At 41.8% G+C, this 26,029-nt stretch overlaps 1 protein-coding gene across 4 annotated transcripts in view; it reads left to right on the top strand.

Moving 5' to 3' along the window:
* The window catches only part of DEPTOR (DEP domain containing MTOR interacting protein), a 143,833-nt gene extending 118,897 nt beyond the window's left edge, over window positions 1-24,936 (top strand). For 2 of the 4 annotated variants that reach the window (XM_045560843.1, XM_045560846.1), the window contains 2 exons: window positions 16,468-16,613; window positions 24,212-24,301. In XM_045560843.1, the coding sequence (XP_045416799.1) occupies window positions 16,468-16,605 (138 nt within the window). In that variant the 3' untranslated portion in view covers window positions 16,606-16,613; window positions 24,212-24,301. Of the gene's footprint in view, window positions 1-16,467; window positions 16,614-24,211 lie in introns of all 4 variants that reach the window. The other 2 variants (XM_045560844.1, XM_045560845.1) reach the window with 2 other exon arrangements.
* Window positions 24,937-26,029: the final 1,093 nt, after the last annotated feature.

The raw sequence follows: 26,029 nt of genomic DNA, 5'->3' as shown, positions 1-26,029 counted from the left end.
TAGAACGGAGAGATGCAGAATAAGTTCTCCTCTCCCTTCTTGTGAAGGCACTAATCTCACTCATCAGGGCTCCACCCTTCTGACCTAAGTACCTCCCAAAGGCCCCATCCCCCAATACCGTCACATGGGGGTTAGGATTTCGACATATGAATTTGGGGTATACACAAACATTCAGTCCACAACACCTGTCTTATTTTCTCCATAATATTTTTTAAAATCTGATAATGTGTGTTTATATGTTTATTATCTATTTGTCTCCTGTAATTCTCTAAATGTAGGGCCTTTGTCTGTTTTAGCTACTTAATGTATTCCCAATACCTAGCACAATTCCTGGCATTCAGTAAGTGCTGGGAGCAAATTTACTGAATAATCCAATGATCTGGCACTTCCCTAGGAAGGCTAAGGGAATCCACTTATTGACCACCTGCGTGGGGTCCCCACACGTTTCACACGCATGATTTATTTTATTGTTCTAACAACTTTTGAAGGTAGGTGGGTGGTGTTCTCCTTACTTCATAAATGAGGAAACTGAGACCCAGTTAATTTTTTTCCAAGGTCATCCAGCTTGTAAATGTTAGAGCCAGATTCAAATTTGGTTCCTTTGCCCCAAAGTCACATGCTTCCTATTGTGTTATTTCAAAAAATACAAACTCGTGAGGCATAGCCCAATAGCTGACATATTCCATTAAAAAACGTTAAACCTCTGGTAAACTGCTCATGGGTGCATGACTTTTCATGTCTTCTATGTTCAAAATGCATTGTTAGAGTAGTCTCGAGTTCACCTGGATTGGCTTGAAGACAACAAATAAATAATTTTCTTTCTTGGCAACAGTCTCTCACGTAGGTCAGGACTAGATCTTTCAGGATCATCCACGTGAAAAATCCAAGAAACTTACTTTTGTTAGTTTAGTTAGACACTTGTCAGAGCAAACCACTCAGCCTTCAGGCTCTGAAGGAATTTGAGCCATACTTAAAAAATTATGAACAAAAGCTATCCTTGCTCTTTTCTGGAAAGTTTATTTTTTTCTTATGAGAATAATTAAATCCTGTGAGAAACAGTATGCAAGTTTTCATGCTACCCTGTGCCAAGTCTCAGAGGGATTTCAAGACTCCTGGCTTCTTTTCTTGTTTCCTGCTGTGATGAATTGATGGATGTGGACCTACTGAGCCGCTCTTGTTTGTCTGTTTCTTCGCATGTTTATACAGAAACAGAACCATCTGAGTCAGAATAAAGAATTAGTGGCCATTATGTCCTTTTTTCCCCTTTCAAAAATTCCTACTTTTCATATCAAGGAAAAAATTTCAAAATCCTGCTTTTTGGTTGTTCTTCCTTGTGGCATCAAAACTTTATATTTTGTGGAATTTTCCTCCCGAACCAAGAGAGGCCAGCTTCTTAATTAATTCAGCCGAGATAGTTTGGGCACTGAAGTAGCAAAGTGTTGAATGACAAGCAACACAGACGAGAAAATGTCTTCTGTCATTTTGTTTGTTTTTTCTTTTCCCAGAACATAGACCTTGATGTGATGTTTTAAAAATAGGTAGTTCCTTTCCAGTCGAGTTCAGGAAAGTCAGCTGTGAGGATAAAAGGTGTTGTTTTGTGTGTTGTGCCAGGTCTCACTTTTGTGAGGTTGTCACTTCTCAGTGAACAGAAAGCAGTAGGGGTGACAAGACTTTGCTGCCATTGGGTGTGCCCAGGAGGGGCAGTGCATGAATGGTCCCCCCACCAGCAGGCAGGTCACCCTAACCCTCCTCCCTCCCCGCGGTCTGAACACATGGGCACACCCCAAAGAGGCATCCGGTGGTAGTATCCTGCTTGTAAACTAAGTCTGAGGATTTCTTCAGTCCTGGAAATCCATCTTGATTTCCCTGAGCATCAACCTTCCCAGCCTAGGTTGCCGCTGCCTTGTTACCCTAGGATCCTGCCCACTTCTTCCACGTGCCCCGTGTTCTGTCCCTAACCTCGTCTAGAGAGCCTCTGCCACGCTCTGCTGGACACTGCGGACACGACATCTTTCCTGACTGAGCTAATCTGGTTTCACCTTCACCCCAAGTATCCCTGCCGCCAGCGCCTCGTGTTCCCCACTTTCAGAAATCTCCAGAAGCATCTCTGACTTCCTAACAATCATCCTTGTTCTTTTCATCTGACCCATCACATTCCCTTTATCTTGTGGCCCATTTCCATGCTTCTAGCTGGTGACTGGCACCAGGTCACACGATGAAGAGCCCTGGCTTGAACTCAGAGACCAGGGGTTTGAGTCCCAGGTTCCATTTCTATAGGACCGAAGATAATTCCTTCAACTCTAATCTGAGCCTCAAGGTCTTCACCTTTAAAATGGGGCTTATAATAGTCATGATTAAATGGAATAGGTATCCGAGCCCAGTAGCTGGTTCATGATAAATAGTAAATTTGTAGGTGTCATTTATTATATTGCTTATTATAAATATTGTGTTATCGTGAGTCTTCTGGCTTAAATACTCTTATATTTATAAAGAAAACGACAGTAACAAACCAAAAGCAGAAAGGGGCGGTCACGGGAGAAGTCCTTTGTAATCACATGTTTCTGCCTTAGGGCAGCACACTATTCCAATTCCTTCTAGCCTTAGAAAAGCTAAATCTCAGTTTCTCATCTTGAATTGACACTGATGATTGCTTCACGGTGTAACCGTGAGGATACATAAGAAGGTGTGTATGACCATCAAGCCCGTGCCCATCACATGGTAAATACTCAGTGAGCATCATCTAACATATTTCCTCAAATATAAGCTGCTTGGATTGTAAGATGTGTCCTGATTTCAGAGTTAAAATGTGCGTCTTAGAATCAGCAATTGCTGCCATTACAGGTTCCAGCCTCCTGACTACTGCCCTCACACCAGTGGGTTCAGTTTTGCTTACTGCTAAGATTGTTTAACATTTCATTGAAACTAAATATTTTTATTCACAACTGTAGAAAAAGTCTTCTTTTGTAAAGCCAATAGATGGTGAGTTTTTGAAATGTCTTGGTACAATCATGCGCTGCTCCTAAATTGGTCTGCCATGGGTTTTAGTGCTGACTTTCTTGGTGCTGGGTCGTGGAGACAGGAAGAAGGGCAAGTACTGAGACACGGCAGCCTCAGGACCCCACAGTAGATTAGGCAGTGACTCTGTTTTTCCAGGTCACACTCAGATAGCTAGTGTGAGGCCCGATCCATTACCGCTTTGGAGGACTCTTCAAAGCCAGATAAATCCTAAAACTATCTCCAAGTGTACAGTCAGGAACTGCCCAGACTGACCTGCACCTTGGAAGAGATTCAAAGTTGACCCAACCCAGGCCAGACACCTTTTTTCAAAGACATACTCCTGAATGTATCCATGACTTTATTGGTTAGGACTGTCATAACCAATGACCACAGATTAGGTGGCATAAACAACAGAAATTTATTTTCTCACAGTTCTGGAGGGTGGGAAGTCTGAGATCAGGGTGCAGCATGGTCAGGTTTTGATGAGGGCCTTCCTCCGGCTTGCAGATGGCCGCTTTCTCACTGTGTCCTTACGTGGCCAATAGAGACAGTGAGCTCCCTGGTGTCTCTTTTCATAAGGCCGCTAATCCTGTAGGGCCTCACCTTTATAACCTCATTAACTTTAATTAGTTCCTTACTCCAAATATAGTTGCACTGAGGGTTAAGATTTCAACATATGAATTTGGGACAGGAGAACACACAATTCAGTTCATAGCAATGACCAATCTAAGTATCTTGGGAGGTAACGAACAATACGATGATGTCTTTACTGTATCTGCTGGGATGTGACTTAGAGATTTTGCAGTTTTGGGCTGTATATCATTTACAATTAGCTTCATTTATAAGTGACATAAATTCTTCAAAATAGTGGTTAAGACTAGTTTTTCTGTGTTTTTTGTTTGTTTGTTTTTTACGTTATAAGCTAGAAGGAAAGCAGACCAGGGCTGAGATGTGTCTCGGTGCTCCGTGGTCTCAGTCACCTATTTTGTTTTTTCACTTTGCTTGGCTTCCATTCCCAAGGTTACTTCATGGTGTAAGACAGTGGCTGGAACCGTAGTGATTAGGTTTGCACTCCAACCACCAGAAAGGAAGAAGGGAAGCAGAGGGCACTATCCCTCCTTTAAAGACACTTCCTGGAAGTTGCACATACTTCTTTTATACCCCATTGGCTAGAACATAACCACACATGGCTACACTTAGACACGAGGGAATCTGGAAAATGTAGACTTTATTCAGGGTGGCTCTTATGGATTGGATTGGGCCCCTTCTTTACCCCCAGAACCTCAGAATGTGACTCTATTTGGAAATAGGGGCTTTACTGAGGTAGTCAAGTGAAGATCAGGTCTTTAGGGTGGACCCTAATACAATATGATTGGTGTCCTTATCAGAAGGGGAAATTGGAGCTAGGGACAGACATATACCAGAAGAAAAACAATGTACAGGGAAGAGGTGTCCACGCAACTGCAGTGATGCATCTGCAAGTCAGGGAATGCCAAGGATTGCTGGCAAACCCCACACGCTGGAAGGCACAAGAAAGGATTCTGCCCTAGAGTGTCCAAGGGAGTGTGGCCCTGTTGACATCTTGATTTCACACTTCTAGCATCCAGAACTGTGAGACAGGAAAAATATCTGTGTTGTGTTAAGTCATTCAGTTTTTAGTATGATAGCCCTAGGAAACTAATAGAGTAGCCATGTGTCCAGAAAAACAGTAGGGGTTCTATTAATAAAGGGGAAGGGGACAATGGATACTGCGGGACAACTAATAATTTCCATCACTGACCAGAGAAAACACTGCAAACATCCTTCAACAAATATCTGTTGAGTGCCTACTGCATATGGTACACTGTGGCAGGCACTAAGGATCCAGTTGTGAGCAAAGCCAGTGAGGTCCCTGCCCTCAGGGAGCTTCAGGTCTGGCAATGAGACATGTTAATTATTTACAAATATTTAATTACAAACTATGTTAATACACGCAGATATTAATTAAAGGAAAATATTTAATTACAAATGGGTAATATGTGTGTTTGGCAGAAACATTACTGCATACAGACTCGGGTTCTCCGATACAAATTTTTCCGTATTTGCACATTTTATTCATTTTCAGAATTCCGGGATGAAGACTATAAGTCATGTGTTGGGTCTGTCATTTTACCTTTAGCTTCAGAATCTCTTAATTCAACCATTTTTCCCCCAGATGAAATCAAATATTGTTGGTATTATAGTTACAGCTTATGGTTCTCCAAGGAGAGCCTGTGAGAGAAAGTGAAATGATGAAAAGGCGAAATGGGAAAACATTCGTTTGGCAGAGGGGCAGATCCCTGGAACAGGAATTAGGGAGGTTGAGTTGATTGAATGCTTTTTTTTGCACATTCCTCTTCCTCCTCCAGTCTCTTCCAGCTCAGTAAATATCATCGTGATCCACCCAGTTACTAGAGCCAGAAACCTAGAAGTCATGCTTTTGCTTTTATTCTCTTCTCCCTTTAATTCCAGATACTTCCAAAATGTTATCTTGAATGCATGTATTTTTCTTCATTTCTCTGAATCGAAACCACTGTCATCTCTCACCAGTATTACTGTGGGTCTACCTGCTCTCTTTACAACTACTCCATCTACTCTTGCACACTTATCAACCAAAGGAAATCAGGAGGTCATGCCACTCTCCTGCTTGAGATCCTTCATTGGTTTCCCACTGTATTCTTACCATGCCCCAGATAGCACTACCTGATCTGACCTCTCTACCTGTCTTACAGGTCTTATCTCCTGGCCACTCTCCTCCTTGCTCACCTCCATTATCACCTGCTAGTCTCTCCAACCAGTGATAACTTTCTCTCCTTAAGGCTTTTGCACTTGCTGCTTCTTCCTCCTAGAATTCAAGGGCCCATGCCATTTTGCTAGGTGGCTCCTTATGTTTTACACTTCACTTTAAATGTCTCTTCCTTTTTAGTTAGGATGGTGCTATGGTCTGAATGTTTGTGTCTCCCCCACTCGCAAAATTCATGTATTGAAGCCTAATCCCACGGGGTACAGTGGCTCACACCTGTAATCCCAGCTATATGGGAGGCTGAGGTGGGAGGATCACTTGAGCCCAAGAGTTGGAGGTTGCAGTGAGCTATGATCATGCCACTGTTCTCCAGCCTGGGTGATAGAGTGAGACCTTGTCTCTAAAAAATTTTTTTAAATAAAAAAATACAAAGAAACCTAATCCCTACTGTGAAGGTATTAAAAGATGGGGCATTTGGAAGGTGCTTAGATCATAAGGGTGGAAACCTCATGAATGGGATTAGTATCCTTATAAAAGAAGCCCCACAGAGCTACCTCTCCCCTTCCACCATGTGAGGACACAGCTAGAAGGTGCTATCTATGAACCAGAAAGTGGGCTTTCACCAGACTCCAAATGTGCTGATGCTTTGATCTTGGACTTTTCAGCCTTTAGAATTATCAGAAATAAATTTTTCCCATAAGACAGTTGGAAAGCCTTCATTGCATTTTTGCCCACATCTCATTGGCTGAAATTGTGTTCCATGATCACTTCAAGGGTACTGAGGATCGTCAGACACCTGTTCCACTCAGGGCTGTAGTATCTGGTTTTTCCTTATTCTGTGTTTTATCTGACCCTGGTTCAAGTTCTTATTCTGGCAGTGTCCCACATTTGGACTTGTCCCCTTTGCCCTTTGCATTTTCTTCCCCATCTGTCCTCCAGTCCCCATGTACAAATATACCCCTTCCACCAGCACCGGTCAGAATCTACAAAAGGCCTCCAGGCTGGCAGGGACCCACTTATGTCCTGAATCTCACAAGACCACTCTGGGCCATGGTGGACTTGCTGGTCTTTTGAGATCACCTCAAATAAACTTGACTTCTAGGAAGTGAAGGAAACCATTGACAATGCTTAATGGTCATTAGATCAGCTTTTATTCTTGGCTCTTATCTAGAATTTTGCATTGAGCAGCTTTGTAAATGAAAATCTATTGGGGTAAAGATAGTTTTGTGAAAAATGTGTTTGAAATCCACCCATAAATGTCTTTTGAGTTTCCAAAGTATTGTTTCTACTACCAATAATAATAAACTTAGAGCTGGAAAGATTCCTGTGGTTCTTCATGTTATTTGGGGGTCATATGCCTCTTTGAGGATTCAATAACAGCTATTTCCAGGAAAAACGTGTGCATGTGTGTGCATATCACATTTACACATTTTAATCTTCTTCATGGATTGCCTGAAACTTTTCCAGGGATCCCCAGATAAAAATCCCCCAAATCTAACCTCCTCATTTTATAGGGAAGGAAAGTAAGGCCCACAGACATTAAATGACTTATCCAGGGTCAAATGAGATAACCAGAAGCAGGATCTGATCACTCCTGACCATGCTTTTAAATCAGATATTTGAAATAGACCAACCTCAGTGCCCAGCCCATTAGGCATTCAATTTATATTATTTCCATCCCTCCTCTGTCCCACTTCTACTGTCATAGTCATTTCAATACCTAATATGATCTGGACTGTTTTAAGTTTATGTTATGTTTAACTGTTTTTAATAATAATAATAGTAATGATGTCTTACTTTTGTAAAACACATGTCAGAGGATGTTATATTTCTCACTGTATTCTTGAAAGTTTTTGAAATAGAGGTAAGTATTGCTAACTCCACTTTGCGTGTAAGAAAGTGAAGACCCAAGTAAGTTGTTCAGAGCCAAGTTAAGAGTAAATTCCAGCTCTTCCCATGCCATGAATTCCATTTGGGGGTACTGGCCTTGAATATAATCCTCTTGTTTAAAGCAAGCATAAACAAGAACACAGAGATCCTTGAATGAATGCCCAGACCAGGATTTCTCAACTTTTACTGTGCATCAGAATCACCTGGGAAACTCCTAAAAAAATACCCAAAGATACAGACGTAGTTGGTTTGGGGTGAGGCCCAGATATCAGGACTATTAACTCCCTGGTGATTTTAATGTGTAGCCAAGAGTGACAACTACTGCCCCAGACCTCTTAAATGGTGGATGTGATGGTGCATAATCTAGTCATGTTGTTGGATAAGAGGCTATGTTGATTTTCATGCCTCAAATTATAATGGAAGGCAGTGTGCCACAGTTTGTTCTTGAAATACATTATAAGGCGTTTGGATGGTGTATTTTTGACACTGAGGTATTTCCTTACAGAGTATCAGTTACACACGCATTGGGAAATGTATTAGCTCCACTGGATGTCAAAATTTGCACGGCACAAAACAAGCAAAAAAGCAGCCCCCAAATCTTAATAACAGGTTTTTAGAGCCAAATATCCCTCATGCACTCATCTTGGTTGCTTTGAATTATTACACCTGTGCCATGTGGCATTCGAGAAACTTGGCCTGCCTGGTGGCCAGTGGGAAACGTAGCTCTTGTTGCCTGTACCGCACCTAGTGAGGCAGCCAGCAAACAGCTATGGGCTTGTACCCTGGGAAGGTCCCACTGTGCCCTGTTCTCTTGGAGCAGCAGAGGCTTTTTTTTTTTTTTTTTTAAAAAAAAAAAGAAGTTATCCTTCATACTGTCCTGAGGAAAATTTAAGGCTAGGTTAAGAAGGTCAGTGTCTTGTTAATTCAAATATGCTTTGGGTCTTTAGTTTTAAAGTATGGATTTTTCTCCATTGAAGAGAAAATGTTTACTCTTCCCTCCCCCTCCCCTCCCACTTTCATGCATAGACCCATATCCACTTCACTTTGGCAGAGGTTTGTGCTGACTGATGGAAAGTTCACAGAGCAGGGTTTTAAATGGGGCTCACCGCTGGGGTGGAGAAAGTGTGGAATGCCAGCCATCTGCATAAGGCTGGCGAGGGGAGGGCTCCCTCAGTACCTCCAAGGAGAAAGCTGTGTTTGTGACGGCCACATGTGGCCAGCTGTGTAACCACTGGGGCCTTAACTGCTGCGTTCTGGGCGGGGTAGCCGCCTGTACTTACCCACAGCTGGGTTAATGAGATCAAGCTCCACTGTCTAGAGCCAGAACAATCAGGACCAGGCACAGATCATATCATCGTAAGCCCAGGGGTGCTATGGGAGGCTGAGTACCATGGGGTCCCCATGTCTGTGTGAGCTGGAACCCTGGGACCATCTGTGGAGCACAGACCTATGTGTCTGCAACTCTGTGGAGAGTCAGATGTCCATGCTCTTCACATGGTTCTGATCTTGTGGGAATACGATATATACAGATAGAAATTACTAGGAAAAAAATACCTGTTTGGATTTTTAAGGCAGTGAGGCTACTCTGTCTGGTACTATGATGGTGGGTACATGTCATGATACCTTTGCCCAAAGCCACAGAATGTACAATACCAAGAGTGAACCCAAATCTAAACTGTAGACTCTGGGTGACAGTGATGTGTCAGTGCAGGTTCATCAATTGGAACAAACGTCCCCCTCATGGGGGTGTTGATAACAGGAGAGGCTGTGCCCGTGTGGGGCACGAGGTGTATGGGAAATCTCCATACCTTCCTCTCAATGTTGCTATGAACCTAAATCTGTTCTTAAAAATGAAATCTGTTTAAAAAATATGTTTGTACATAATTAGGTGCCCCATTTGGCTGTGAGGGTTCCACGCCCATCCCCCCAACTCCCTCTTCCTCTGTCACCTCTATGTTGGTGACTCCCACAGCCGACTCTCCCCCGATGCTCCTGCAGAGCTCCCGGCACGTTCCATCTCAGCCTGGACACCAGCGCCAGCGTGTCTCATCAACATGTTAACGTCTCCAAGTCTCTACTCTTCTTCGCCTTAAACTTGCTTCTCCTGTTAATCCCCTCTCCCGTTTCTGTCCTTGCCACATTATTCTTCTAGTTAGCCCAGCTTGGTACCAAGAACTTCTTGTCTCCTCAGCCTCCCTGCTCGAACCTTCGACACCACCTGTGCACCGAGCTTCCATTTTTACACCTCCCTTAGATTCATATCGCTGTGACTCTGATGCACACTCTTTTATCCTCTGTCTCAAGCCTAGGCAACTAGTTCATTTTTGCAGTTCTTTTCGAGGGTCTGGTGGTGAGCCTGAGGTTTCTCCTCATTAGCAGTGCTAGCAGTTTTGACAAAGAGCTGAACAGAGTGGAGGAGAGTGAGAACAAGTCAGAAACTAGCAGCCCTTCTGCATTTCTCTCTCACGTCAGAGGAAAGTGAGAACAGGTTGTATCCGTCAGCATCTCTGCATCTGTATTAATAACGTCCTTTTTGTAATGTTTATTCCTTATTCCCCAAGCCCTCAGCAAGCACCTCATTTGCTTATGGTTTCCAAACCTTCGTTCTTGGATGAGTGATACTAATTTCCATGAGTGGGACCATGAGGGAAACTCCTGCCGAAGGCTGTGGCAGGCAATGGCCTCATCGGCTGGTTGGGGTCTTGAAGCCACTTTTGATCAGTAGGGCCATCTGTTGGGGAGAAAAATTGGATGTGGAGCAGCAGAAGGCAAGGACAGCTGGAACCCTCCAGCACTCTGTGTCTGTCTCTTACTGCATTTAACCATAACAGCCCTGAGTAATGATTACTGCATCAATTCCACCTTTCAGATATTATGGAAACTTCTCTCGTGGCCAAGTTGAACCTGGAACTGTCCTGGAAAGGGAATCTGGGAAATGTAGTGCTAGCTTGGCCAAGCTGACAACACAAAGCTCCACCCTCTTATTTATATTCATGTTCTTCCTAATAACCAGTCCATGAAATGTGCTCAGTAGAAGTGTGCAGATGGGAAGGGGAGAATGGAGAATGTGTGTGATTTGTCCACTAAAGGGGAGGGGAGGCTGCCCTGCTGACGAGAGTCCAGAGCTTTCCCTGAGCATCGTGCCTTATACATGATGCTGGGTGTGGAATTGTATTATATACTTCTAGAGTGAGGTTGCTACCACTGTTGTCTCTGTAAGCGGAAACTATCTCTGTCTTGCTCCCTCTGGCTCCTTGGGTCAAGGACCCAAAATGAATGCAATATTCAAGATAAGAGTCCCCTGTTCAGTCTTTTCTCTCTAAGCCTCTAAAAAGAGCTGGTTATGGCAAACCCTTGTTGTGTACACGACACAGCCTATTTCAGCTTTTATATAAGAGATAGAAGAAATATGACCAAGCTGAGTCTGGCTGCCTGGGAAACTTTCCTGGAAGCATTTTTGAATGTTCAGAATGGAAGTCAGTTTTCCAGCGTTAGCCTATAAATTAATCACATTCTTGCATTAGTCTTAGTAAAGGAGTTTGGTTCTGGCTAAGAATCTAGTGGTTTAGCATTTGAAGAAATATTCACAGACGTGAGAGCCAGCCTAGAGGGTAGACCACTTACTGCAACTTAATGTCTGGTATATATTTTACAGAATGGAGAGAGGAAGGAACCAATTTTTGTTGCACATTGTGCTGGGCGCTATGCTAGTTGCTTAATATGTATTATCTCCTCTAATCCTTGTCACAATCCAATGAGCTGGATATTAGCTATATTTTATAGTTGAGGCTGAAAGAGTTTGAGTCATAGCCTCTGATTGTGCAACTAACTAATGTGGCAGAGCCAGAAGCCAAACCAGCCCTGGTCTGCCCGGAGAGACGTTGGTCTTTCCATTATATCATAATGCCATTCAAATGTGTTGAAATTATTTTACTTTTCTGGTCTTCAGTTTTCCATATAGCTAATATTGGCAAAATATGCTACCTACTCTGCCAGAGATCATATGTTCTCTGGGAATAAAGACTTGGAGGCACCCCAGTCTCTAAATCCATACAGTTCTCTGTGACTGATATGCTAGGTGCCTGAGGGTGATACCCAGGTGGCATGCTGGCCCCACCTGCATATTAATGGCTAGACAAGGCTTTTCTCCCAATCTTTAGCCAAGTCAGTGTGGAGTATTCTCAAGTTCTTGAACCGGGACAGTCCTGAGTAGCCTGATTGGCAACCCTGTTCCCTGGCCCACAGCTTGCTTGGTCCCGAATATGGCCGGTACTGGTCCTGAAGCACAAACCAGCTGCTTGGCTCCCTCCCCTGGGGGCATCCAGCAAAGGCTGACGAAGGTTTCTTAGTCCAGATCTCAACACACCCAAAAAGAGGTTGCTCCAAGCCCAGTCCTATTTATAAACCTTTTGCTTTTCCCCCTAAAACATTACCAAGATAGTGGCATAACTATGTGTCTCTGCAAAGCACACGCACACACACACACACACACACACACTCACACATGTTTTTTGTTCTTAGCCCAGATCAAAGTAGTGCCACCTTGGAGGAAGAATAAGGAGACATTGACCCACCTTAGAGGTTAGATAATGTCACCAACACACCTTAGATCACCCCTTATGAATGAAATATATATGAAAAAAGGCATTGTATTTACCAAAGCAAAGTTATAATGCAATTAGTTGCTTGATAAATGACCTTACTATAGTCATCTCATTTAGTACTTGGTCTTTTGAAATCTTTGGTGTATTAATTTTGCATTTTTAACATAATCCAGAAAAAAGTATAGTCATTTCTTGGTGTTAAGTGGTTAATAATAAACATTTTAAGGCCAAACAGTATCCAGGTAAGAGGTTCTTAAGGAGGAAAGAATTTGGGATCAGGGAGGGAGTCTGACCTATGCAACCTCTTTCCTCTTGGCCATAAGCTTGTGTGGGAGTTGGCTATGCTTACATGGGAGTTGATGTATGTGTTGAGAATGTGTCTCCTAGTATTGGAACCCACCCTCCACCCCATTTGCAATTACAGGGAATTCTGAGGAAATTCCTGTACCCCCACAGTGTAAACCAATTTTGTATGGGGGTTTAGGAATGTAAGGGTGAGCATTTGCTCTCAGCTGATAGGTCCCTTTCCTTTAGTAGCAGAGGAAGTCCATGGAATCTTGTGGTTATGATGTGCACACGTTGCTTCTTTTCAGCAACTGAACACTGCTTATAGCGTTGGGAAACCACCAGATCCATTCCTAGTGCAAAGCAGACCTCAGAAGTGTTTCTAGAGCAGTCATGAGCCCCCTGTGGGAAGCTGACAAGAGCCATCAGAGTTGGTCACAGATCCTCTATTTAGCCTAATCCACATCTCTAGAGAGAATCCCAGGAAGGCAAGTTTCTGTCCTAACTTTGGGAATCCAAGTTCAATGGCCTGAACCAGGGCTCCCCAACCTCCCCCTCCTTTAAGTGCACCACAATCCCCCTGTGATTGATCCACCCAGCAGAGCAGAGCAGATCAAAGGTCAGCCTAGGTCTGAAACAGATCTTTGGTGGATTGGGGCTGGAAGGGGGCAGATTCTGTGTGAGACCAGCAGGCACTTTGAATTTCTCAATTTGAAACAAAAATGCTTTAGTGATGCTTTGGTTATTGTTGTTTTATTGTGAAAAATAGTCATTCTTACACATGGTTGGCCTTCTTTCAGGGCTAATTGCACAGTCTGTTCTTTGGGGATACCACATAGCCATATAGCATGCTTAAAATGCATAAAGCTTAGAGGAAGACTCGTTCTCTGGAGAGAAAATCCTATGTTTGTCCAAGAACTGGATCTCTGCCTCTTCCCACATAGTCACTCCAGCCAGTTGCATACTTGGCGGAGAGATTTATGGAGCTGAACATACAGCTGCAATTTTTCTTCTGCTTTTTTTTCTCTTCCAAGAACAGTGTTCTGTTGTCAGGGCTGTGTGCACTGGACACAAACACATAACTTATTTATTACAGCAGCATCCAAAACTCCTAAGTAGTATCCTTGCTGAATGTGAATGTTTTTATAAACGTAAAATATTCTATATATGTAAGGAATTCCTACTTAGTAGCAAATCTTGGCTAAACTTTTGTCTCTGATGTTTTGGTGAAGGACTATCCATGAGTCTAGTTACACTGCACAGCTGTTTCATTTCTGAAGCAACTTTGTTAATGTGAATACCTTATGGACAGGACCAGAGATTCCTCAACAGAATTCAATGTTTACTTTAAAATTATGCTGGTTGCTTACAGTGGCTTCTGGATTCTCTGTCCTTATGGGGTTCTCTTAGATTGGAGCAAATTCACTCTCATCACCCTGTACCGTTTTTTTTTATGATTTTAATTTTTCATTTTGATATGAATAACACTATCATTCAACATTTATTTCCATTTCCTAAACCAAAACCCAAACTGGCTTCTCTGGATATAGATCCATGCAATCGTTTGTCTTCCTTTTAACAATCTGCATTCACTGGGCTGTTTAGGGGAAGAGGGATTGTGCAGGAAGAAGGATGGAAAAGGAAAACCAATATTTATTTGACATTTACTGGTATTAAACGCTAGGATTAGTACTCATTCAGACTAGATCCTCATTATAAACTTGATCTTCATTTTGCAGATGAGTAAATTATAACTCAGAGAATTTTCAACCTGCCCAAAGTCATACGACTAATAAATTGTAAAGGTGGGAGTTAAAATAATTTTTATTGAACCATTTAGAAAATGTACAAATTATTTAAGCACAATTCCAGTTATTACAAAGTGAACTGCTAGTGTAACCACTAACAAGGAATTCTAAGAGCCTAGATTAGTTGTCTACTTTTGAACTTTACATAAATTAATCATACTGCACTCATAGTATTAAGTATATATCTAGGAGTACAATTGCTGGTCATACGTATGAGTATATATGATGTATATCTAGAGTGATCTTTTGCCTATTTGTTTTATCCTTTATTGAAAGTGGGTTCAAATGGTCTCAACTATTATTGCCAAATTGCCTATTTATCCCTTAAATTCTATAAATTTTCCTTCATGTATTTTAGGGCTCTTTTTTTAGGTGCGTATATTTTTCCCATTTTTATATCTTCTTGATGGAGTGAAGTGAACCTTTTATTATTACAAAATGTTCTTTTCTGCACTGGTGCCTTTATCATAAGTCAAGTGTCCACGTGTGGAGGTTAGTTTCTGGATTTTCAATTCTCTTATATTCATCTGTCTATACCAATACTATACTGCCTTAATGGAATATAGCTTTATAATATATATGTCCTTTAGTTTTTTTTGTTTGTTCATACACCTAACACACATAAGTGCATAAGAGACTCTTCATCTTGTATTCTTTCCTTTGTACTGTTCTGAATCTAAGTTTACATATCTAAGAAGAATAATGTTTCCTTTACAATTTTTTTTTTTTTTTTTTTTTTGAGACAGACTCTCACTCTGTTGCCTGGGCTAAAGTGCCGTGGTGTCATCATAGCTCACTGCAACCTCCTGGGCTCAAGTGATTCTCCTACCTCAGCCTTCCAAGTAGCTGGGGCTACAGGCACGCACCACCATGCCCGGCTAATTTTTCTATTTTTTGTAGAGATGGGGTCTTGCTCTTCCTCAGGCTTGAACTCCTGGACTCAAGTGATTCTCACTCCTTGGCCTCCCAGGGTACTAGGATTATAGGTGTAAGCCACTGTGCCCAGCCTCCTTTACAAATTTAATATAAGCAAATACCTGGCCTAGTTTTTGGCATGTAAGAAATCAGTAAACTGAAGTTGTTGTTAATAGTAAATATGAGATGGGTACAGTGGCTTGCACCTGTAATCCCAGCTACTCAAGGGGCTGATGTGAGAGATTTGCTTGAGGCCAGGAATTCAAGACCAGCCTGGACAATATAGTGAAAATAAATAAACAAATAAATAAATAAATAAATAAAAATTGGCCAGACCTGATGAGGCAGGAGAGTCTCTTGAGCCCAGTTTGAGACTGCAGTGAGCTATGATTGCGCCATTGCACTACAGCCTGGGCAACAGAGCAAGACCCCCATCTCTCACAAGGAAAAAAAAAAAGGAAGTATGTTGTTCAATCACTAATAAGTATAAGTTCTTTTTTTCGCACAGAATTTTAGAATCAAAACATACTTTAAAGTTCCCAATAAATATAACTTTTTCCCACTCAGCTTTTCAGATGGAGAACTAATGCTTAGAGAAGAGAAGTAGCATGACTCAGTTTATTGAGTGCAAAGCTGAGATTGGAACTTATCTCCGGACTCCCGGTTCAGTGTTTTTTTTCATTACCCTACACTTATCTTTACCCCTTTATTGGGGAGGGACGAAGGAAGAAGAGAATGAGAATATCTCTGGAGATAAACTTCTTAGGGAATTCATTTTTGCTGAGGAGAAGCCAAACTTTATAGGCAAGTGAAGGGTGCCTTTCATTGAGCGTGGTAATATCCATGCAGTGTGGATCACCTGATGCCAAATTTCTCACCCACCTACAGAAGACAGATGGTACATTCATGTAATCTTCTGTTGTCCTGTTTCTATTATGAAGCAAAGATTGCAAAAACAACAACGACAAAAAAGGAATGTGAGTGGAATTGGTAAAGCTGGTTAAAGGCAGAGATTAGGCAATGTAATCAGTCACTGTGACAAGTGGTGTGGGGTGGGGCACTTGCTGGTTGTATTACATGCTGCATTGTCACCAGGGGTAATTGCACACCTTGCATTCGTGTTAAGTCGCTCCTCCTGGAATCTTTGAACTCTCCGTCCATGAATCATTAATCTGCACCTCATTATTATTTCCTGGTGTCATTCCAGCAGAAGAGAGGAGCTACCAGCAGTGAGAGGGACCATCCTCCTTCTCCTCCAGGTTATAATAAACATGGTTATTTGTTATTTGAACTCTGGTTGAAGATGAGACAACAGATACCTCTGTCAGATCTGGCCCAGATGTAAAGACAAGCGTGAGTTATTTTTAAAACTGTAAAAAAATGCTCCCTTCCTTTTTCCTGTTATTTTCTTCCCTGGATAAAAATGATGGTGATGATGATGGTGGTGATAATGATCTTCATCAAGTGAGCATTATTCCATTTTCAGGGATGGTAGAAGGAAAAATCAAATGCAGTATTCTTGAGAAATTCACCATGTGTAAGAGGTGCTTAGACACCAGGTCGGGGTGTTCATCCACGTGGTGTCTCGGCCAAGCTTACGGGAGCTGGTTACCCACTCATTACTCAGGAGGCAGGATAGTCTAGGGCTTAAGTGTCCAAGTTTGGAGTCAGAATTCTGGCTTCACCACTGACTAACTTCATGAACCTGGGCTAGTTACTTTACTTCTCTGAATCGATTGTGAAATGGGAATAAAAGTAGTCCCTGACTCATAGAGTGCATTGGGAATTTTTAAATGAAATTGCACATGTAAAGGGCTTTAGAAAAATGTTAGTTGTTATTAATAGCTGTCACAGCACTGCTCATGCTGACTGGCAAGTTGTGACCTAAGAACTGGTCGGGGGATAGGGACTGCTATGGTCTGAATGTTTGTGTCCCCAAACTTTTAACAACCAACTAGACCCCAAAAGGCTTCCTCATTAATTGGTGCATTTCCTGGCATAGGAAGTATTCAAGAGAAGTTGAGCTGGATACCTGGCAGGGATTTGTAGAAAAAGTTCAACTTTTAATAAGAGCTGGATCAGGATGATTTCTAGAACACATCTGAGTGTTCTGCTTGATTGAGAATTTTAATAGTTGCTTGCTATTTAACATCTTATTTCTGCTTTCTGTATCACTTAATGGGGCAGGCTTCCCTGCCTGGCTAACCAGGACTCAGCTCTTCCTGATTATTTTCTGCATCTATTTGTGTCTATCTTACCTTCCTCTTCCTTCTGACTCCTGTCTCTGTCTTGCTAAATAAATGTTTTCAGGGGCAGTCTGAAGCAGCTTTCCCCTTAAATTCTTTTTAAGTCCTTCAAAATCAGAAAGAAAAAAGTAGAGACAAGTCAGGGTGGTATACACATGAAGGCGGCAATTTCAGGGATGCTAGTTTCTCAGTGAATACAGATTTCCACAGCAGTGAGAAGGCGCTTATGCAATCACAGGTGTAGCGTTTCTTCCCAACGTCACTCCCACGTTGGATGAAACAATTGAATCATTGTGGTGGGACTACAGCCATATAAGAACAAATGTGCAATTGCACAATCCCACGGGCACCCAATCTGTCCAGAGGATCATCATACATCATACATCTGCCATCCCTACTGGCGCAGGGAGAGGAATTAGAAGCAAGATTTTAGTTGGTTTGGCTTCCTATCAGGAGAAAGCCTGGAGTTCAGCCTAGGTATTTATCCCAACCTGATCACACCCTGAAATGTGCTGAGTCCTGCCTCCGTCTTCCTGTTAACTCTTACAGGACGAATTTTGGTTCATAGAACTTTTCTCCACTGCCCACTTGCTCAGACGCATTGCTTACCGAGGCTCAATATAACTTGTAAAGGTTTTGTTCTTCCTTTCCATTAAAGAGAATGTACTCCGTACATCATCATGTGAATGTCAGGCTACTACATTCTTGTGAGAGATGAGTTATAGAGCAGCTATGTGAGCTGATTGATCCCTTTTCTAAGAAGGGGGGAAGTGAGAGAATTGCGATGCAGTCTTTGAAAACAGATCTGACAATTATAAGCAGAAGAAATGCATTACAACCTCACTTGAATTCTTGCTATCATCGGTAGGTGGCATCTAAGCCCCCCACGCCACGTAGAAGGTAATATGTTCCAAAGGTGGCCCACTGAGTGGTAGTCACATATCTGTGTGCTTTTTAATATAGAGAAGTAATTTCCCCCGAGGCTGTGTGCTTCCTGTGGTTACTCATAATGTGTGTTGATTTGCAAAACATAGTGTACCGTAGATGCTAATTGAAAGTCCATTATAACTCAATATGTTACATAGTAATACCTGCATTTCTAGATCATTTTGTACCTTTTTAGTAATAGGACATTGGAACTGCTGGAACCGCAACAGTTGCTGATACCACTTAGGGAGAGATGACGTCTTTCCTAACAGACTAACTCTAAAAATACTGCCCTGAATATAAGCATGATAAACGTTTTGAAGGCATTTTTTTTTTTGCCTTATTCAAGGAAAAAGTTTGAAATGTGTCTAAGCTTACATATTGTTGAGGGTTTTTAGCAACACAAAAAGCAACCCAACTTTAACTGAATAACAGCCTTCTTATGAAGTTAAAACTGCCTAAACATCAACATGGTAAGATATTTGAGTAGATCTAGGGCTATTTAAAAGATAAAGAGAAAAAACATTTGTCTTCCATTATTCTCTGCATTCCTCAGAACTTGCATATACATATTGTACTTTATCAATTTGTATATATATAGGGCTGTGGAGTCGTGTGGAGTTCAAATTCCAGATGTGGCACTTGGTGGTGTGACCATGAGCAAATCATTTAACCTCTCTGACATTTACTTTGTTCATAAGGATTGCATTGGGGATCATGGGTTGCCAGTGACAGAACCAGCTATCGTAAGAAAAAAATAAATTGATTGGAAGGCTATCAAGTATGTAAAAGAATCAAGGCAGATCCAGAGAACCAAGCTTGATAAAGGACAGGAACCAGGGCAGATCTGGGGACCACCGCAAACGCACTTACTCTCATGTGTGACCCAGCTCCAGAGTCCCTGGTCCGGGAGAGAGCACTGAGTGGCAAAGCTTGGGTCACGTGACCCCATGAATGGGGCGGGGGCCATATTGGTTGGCATTTGTATCCAAATTGCCCACAGTAGAACAAAGGTGATATTCAAAAATGATTCAAGTCAATTGTGACAGAATGACAGCTGGATGGCCAAAACCCAACAGATGTGTCACCACATGGCTTTGAGGAGGATTTTTGATTAAGAATGTAAAGGACATGGATTGGCGCTTGGAGAAGGTTTCCAATAAATGACAGAATTTATTGAGAAGTTGCCTGCTATTATGAAAAGGATCCTGCTGTGATACTCTGCCTCCTAAACTAAATCATCAGCTTCATGAAGGCAAGGACTCTGGTATTTAAATCTTTATTTTTTTTAAGTTCTCTGCGCACTGTTTGGTACCAGATGTCTTAGTCTGTTTCCCCATTACCCCTGTGTCTTCACCTGATCTCCATACCCCCAGAGGTTTGCTCAGGGGGCGGCACAGGTAAAAAGGATCGTGGGATATGAGCGGTGCATGGTGCACTGGCTCTGGCCCCGCTGTTGCTGGTGCTACTCGAGAGAGCATGCGGGAATGCAAGAGAGTGAGACTGTTTTTATGCCTAGGGCAGCCTTGAATCAGCCTTATTTTATGAAAGAGTAAATCAGTCACAAACCTTGGCATTTGAGAAATGTGTGTGTGTACATGTACAACACAAAAACAATAAATGACCTTCTTTTTCTGTTTTTCTAAAATTAACTTCTGTTCAAGTCACCACTCACCAAGGTCGATGATATGTGCAACATCAGATCATTTTTGCGCCCCTTGCCCATCCTCCACCCCCACGCCAGCCCCCATCTGAGGGCTTATAGGCAGTCCAGTGAAATGGCCCCTCACTAGTGTTAGGACCCTGACCACTGGTCCTTGTTCAGCCGGCCCTGCTGGCTGCCCCTTTCCCACCCCTGAACACCTGGGTCTAGCTGCTGAGTAATGGTCAGCAAATGCTCATCCTCCCAAGCATACGGCCTTTACTATCGCAGGTTCAGTAGCCTGTAGGAGCCCTGCAATCAAGAGGTACACAGGACCCCTCTTTGAACCAAACCCTGTAACCTCTCCCTCCAGTCTTTAGGGATCTACCCACTGCTAGCATCAGGCCCCTCTTCCTTTCAGTTTTGTTGTGTTTACTAAAAGCTTTGCGGAGATGCAGTTCACATACCATACAATTTACCCATGTAAAGTGTACAATTCAGTGGTTTTTTAGTATATTCACCGAGTTATGTAACCATCACCACAGTCAGCTTTAGCACATTTTCATCACCCCTAAAAGAAATTCCGTTCCCATTAGCAATCATGCCTACACCCCACCCCACCGCCTCTGCTCCCAGCTCTAGACAACCAGTAATCTACTTTCTGTCCCTGCGGATTTGCCTATTCTGGACATTTTATGTAAATGAGCTCTTACGATATATGGTCTATTGACTTAACATCACGGTTTCAAGGCTCTTCCATATCATAGCTTATAGTTTGTTCCAGTTTATTGCTGAATAATATTCCGTTGTGTAAATATACCACATTTTATTTCTCTTTTCATCAGTTGATGAACATTGGGGTCCTTTAGTTCTTGAAGATTCAATCTGCCCTGTCTTCAGCTCTTTCCCTCTGGCAGCCCCAGATCAGGGGCCACAAACTCACATGCCTGTCGTGTGGGTATGAGAAAAATAGGAAGCTGTCTGGCACAGAAGAGCGCATATGCCCCACTTAGAAACGGCAGCCTCTGCTCACACATGGTCACGTGGCCACCCAGACCTGTGTTACCAGATCTTCAGATTGTCCCAAAGAGGCCAGAATGTGGATTTTTTTATGTGAAGATTTTCTAATTTCTAAATGTTGGTCACTTAAAACAAACACTATGTGGGACGGACAACACACACTTGGGGTTAAGGCTAAATGCTGCAAGTGATCTCTGAGTGACACAGAGACACATCTCATCTCAGGGACTCTGAGAAGGGTCACCTGGGGCAGGTGCTCCCCTGGTAATTCCAGCCCTCTCGTTTGGCCACACAAAAAGGCTGTACATCCCCTTGGAGAAAAGAAGGGCCGGAGCCTAAAGTCTAAAGCTCAGGGTCAGCAGGGGGCAAAATTCTTCTCATTCTTTGGCTCATAATTCTACATCAGCAGAATAAACAAAGCACAGGCTGGTGTGTACATTAAATTAGTGCTAACTTGTCTTGCAAATTACTGTGGCCTAGTTCAGGATAGATTATGTCCTGCTAATGTGACCTCGATTATGACTATGACCTCGACCATGATTGAAAAGTGCTGATTTTGTATAAGATGTGCCTGAATCCATGAGGACAAATCTGTGGTAATAAGAAAGGAGAAAAAGTGATCATGTGATCTCCTTGTAGAGAGAAAACACCCTGATAATGGACGTTGGGGAGTGGAAAAAATTGAGGTTTATGATAACAGCAAGTGTTTTTTGTGCAAATAACCACTCGGCTACTATATTGTCCACTTTTCATTTTGTTTTGCATGTAATTGTGAAGGAAGTGGGTATTTTTAAAGGGATAGAAATTAATAGAACCCAGCAATGGTGGAGTGCTTGATTTTGCCAAGAGGTTTTAAATTTATCTAATTTGAAACTTTGAGGATAGGCATTTTTACCTAACTCTGTTTTATTAATGAGACATATCATTGAGGCACAGAACAGGAGAAATGACTTGGTTAAGGCCCTCTAGCAACGGGGCCTAGGACTGAAATCCATATTTTTGGATTCCAAATTCCAGTTTTTTTCCTGTATTACAGAGCTGTCATTTTAATACTGTCCGATTACGGTATATAGATATTTTTAGACTTACAGTGTTTATATTGATGGCACCCATTCAGAAAAAAATAAAAGGAAATGATTTCCAAAGTGTTTTAGTATTTTCTACATTCTTTGGTTGAGTCCTCAACACTGAATTAACTAATAATTGGGAGCAGATGTATCCATTAATAACCTTTTTTTCTTTTTGAGATAAAGTCTCGCTCTGTCACTCAGGCTGGAGTGCAGTGGCTTGGTCACAGCTCACTGCAACCTCAAAATCCTGGGCTCAAGCAATCCTCCTGCCTCAGCCTCCCAAGTAGCTGGGACTGCAGATGTGCACCACCATGCTTGGCTAATTTTTTTATTTTTTGTAGAGATGGGGTCTCAGTCTTGCTCAGGCTGGTCTCAAACTCCTGGCCTCAAGCAATCATCCCACCTCGGCCTCCCAAAGTGCTGGGATTACAGGAATGAGCCACCTTGCCCTGCTTTATTTTCTTTTTTGCCTAAGAAGAAAAGAGATAATTTATAAGGAGCAAGAAAGCCTTCAGGCTCAATCCTAATTACGCTTTTTTGCTTATACGTTTAGTCATTCAATTCATTCAATGCTGAATATTTATTGAGTCTGTCATTAGTTTCCTGTGGCTGCTGTAACAAATTAAACTCTTGTGGTTTAAAACCACACAAATTTATTACGTTGCTGTTCTGGAGGTCAGAAGCCTCAAATCAAGGTGTCAGCGGGTCTGCATTCCTTCTGGAGGTTCTGAGGGGAGAATGTTTCTCATGTGCTTGCTTTTTTCAGTTTCTAGAGGCTGCCTGCACTCCTTGGCTCCTGGCCTCTTCCTCAAATCACTCCAACCTCTTATTTTTGTCGTCATATCTTCTACATCTGTCTTTGACCTTCTTGCCTCTTTCTTAGAAGGACCCTTATAAAGTCCCTATTACTTTGGGCCCAGCTAGATAATCCAGGATGATCTCCCTATGTTTAAGCCAGCTAATTAGCAATTGAATTCCAACAGCAACCATGATTCCCCATTGCCATGTTAGCTATTCAAGGTTCCAGGGATTAGGACATGGACATCTCTGAAGGTTAGGGGAGTTATTTTGCTCACCACAAGTACCTACCGTATGCCCACATATTTATGTTCTGTTTGGTGACTTTGCTAATTAGATGTACTTATCATTGACACCTGTACATCTCTCCATTTTTCTGTATGAGTGACATAAATCACTCATGTCCGATGTCCGCCTCTTCAAGCATATGACAGATTTACCATCTGTTAATTTGTGCCAGCCTCTGGTGCCACCACTATCCTCAAAAGAAATGCCTTCATTTGGGGCCGTAGCTGTGGCTCTATGTCAAGCTCACTGTGACATGTCCAGAGTGGCTGCTCGTAACCGAGTGACTGAATGATGCTTTTCATTGTGTTGGAATTGTCTCTCCTACCACAGGTTCACCAGCACTCACTTAGGAGAAGAGACAATCTTCATTGACCTCGATGAGAAGTAGGGAAAAATATGGAATTTATGATCTCAACTGGGATACTTTGGCGAGTGAAAGGAGGCACTATTAATAATCATGCAGGAACAATAGGTGTAAAAAGGACTGTTCAGGGAACACTGGGCCATAGGGTCTCCATATATATTGAGTCCATGTGAATAATAACAGCCTTCAACACTGTACAAGTTTGGAGCACTGTAGTATAAGCTTTATATGCTTTACCTCATTTAATTTGTACAACAGTCTTATAAGGTAGGTATTACTATTATTATTCATTCCTATATTAGAGTTGAGGAAAATAAAGCTCAGACACTTAAATACCTGGCTTAAGTTAGTTAGTTTCTAAGTTGGGATTTAAGCCTAATTTTGTAAAACTCTAAAGCAAATATTTTTTTTTCTGTTATACTAACTTCCAGAAAAAGTGTACCTCCTTAGAAATTATTGAATTGGAGTTGCCAGCTGGGTACAGTTGGCTATTTTAAGAATGAAGTTACCAGTTAGGGCTATACACTATTTTTATTAAAGGTCGGTGAAAAATCAGGAGCTGTAATAGATGGTCTTTATTTCCATCTTTCCTTTAGGTCTGTCAGTTTGTCGTCTCTGTCAACGGGCTCAATGTGTTGCATGTGGACTACCGGACAGTGAGCAACCTGATTCTCACAGGCCCCCGGACGATCGTCATGGAAGTCATGGAGGAGCTGGAGCACTGAGCAGCTGGACCTCCCAGCCCGTCAGTGGCCTGTGGGTAATCAAAGCCAGGAAGAAGCAAAGCAATGCAATGACAAGACTTCCATGCAAATGGATGGTTTTGGACATACAGATCTTTTTTCTGTACATATACATCTTAAGTTGAGTTTCATACACTGTTCAAATGTGGAAGAACTGTTAACATATCTTTAAAAAAAAATGTCAGTGTAGAAAACATTTGGGAAACAAGAGTTTTCCTACATGATAGAATTGCCTTACTAGATTTCTATTTGTAGTTTTCATTCATTGTTTTTTTATTTTAGTTTGCAGGAAGTGTTGAAATGTTTCTCTAGCCCAAACAGATAAACATGCTAAAATCCCCTTCTTAAGAATCAATAGAGTAGTTGATATAGACCTTAATTGTACTCACCAAAATTAGCATGAAACTGTTCAATAGAGAATCTCGATTTTGCCAAGATTCAAATTAAAGCAGCATCCAAAGGAGTATGATGTGTTCACTAACATTTTTACGAAGGTTCTAATGCATTCAAGTGTGCTTAAAAGCCATCCAAAATATGACTTTTTTTTTTTTTTTTTTGAGACAGAGTCTTACTCTGTTGCCCTGGGTAGAGTGTGGTGGCATCAACCTAGCTCACAGCAACCTCAGGATCCTGGGCTCAAGCAATCCTTCTGCCTCAGCTTCCCAAGTAGCTGGGAGCGTACCACCCTGACCAGCTAATTTTTTCTATTTTTAGTAGAGACGGGGTCTCACTCTTGCTCAGGCTGGTCTCGAACTCCTGACCTCAAGCGATCCTCCCATCTTGGCCTCCCAGGATGCTAGGATTACAGGTGTGAGCCACCGCACCTGGCCATGAGTTTTTCTTAATCCCTGCTTTTAGTATCAACTTTTAATTTAACACATGTTTCAGTTATGGCATTAGCTAAAAAACAAACACACAAAAACTTTGTGATGCTCTGGGTGGAGGGGTAGATAAAGAGATACTACTTAAAATTCTTTGCCCCTCTTTTCTCTTTCTGAGCCTAAATCATTATGTTCTATAAATCAGCTACAGCAGCTTTCTAGAATTAACCCTGAATATGTTGAATGTTAAAATAGACGTTTGTGTATACACATATAATTAAAATCAAGCCTTCTGGCAAGATTTCACTTTGAAGGTGTCCCTTTTTAAAGGATGTATTCTAGAACTTGGCCCATATATGATAAAACTTGAAACTCCAAATTGCCTCCTTAGCCTGAATTTTTACTAGCTTGCTAGTGTAACATATTCTAAGACATGACATGCTGCTTATTGGGGGGGGGGATTATTTTTCACCAAAATCACCATCTTGTGTTGTAACTTTTCAGCTCATTTGTATATATGCGTGTTTTCTTTTTTAGTCTAGAAAAGAGTGCATTTGGGGGCTTGATGTATAGAGGAAATTACTCAAAGTGCCAAATTCGGGAATCAGGGAATGCTAAATTCTTCTTCATTTCAAATAATGAATCTGAACAATGAGGTTGGTTTCTTATCATGGATTAACAAAATAAAATATGAGTGTTGCACCTCAGTCATCTCTTTGTGATAGGTTATCATAATGTGCTGATACTGGTGGGTGGACATACCATGCTAAACATGTTACATATATATATTTCTGGTAAGCCAACTTTTCTGATCTGTAGCTTTAGTCAGAGAATAGGATTTTGAAGTAAT

The sequence above is a fragment of the Lemur catta genome, chromosome 9, assembly GCF_020740605.2.
Source record: "Lemur catta isolate mLemCat1 chromosome 9, mLemCat1.pri, whole genome shotgun sequence".
Taxonomy (NCBI): domain Eukaryota; kingdom Metazoa; phylum Chordata; class Mammalia; order Primates; family Lemuridae; genus Lemur; species Lemur catta.
This window is presented reverse-complemented; position numbering and strand designations above follow the sequence as displayed.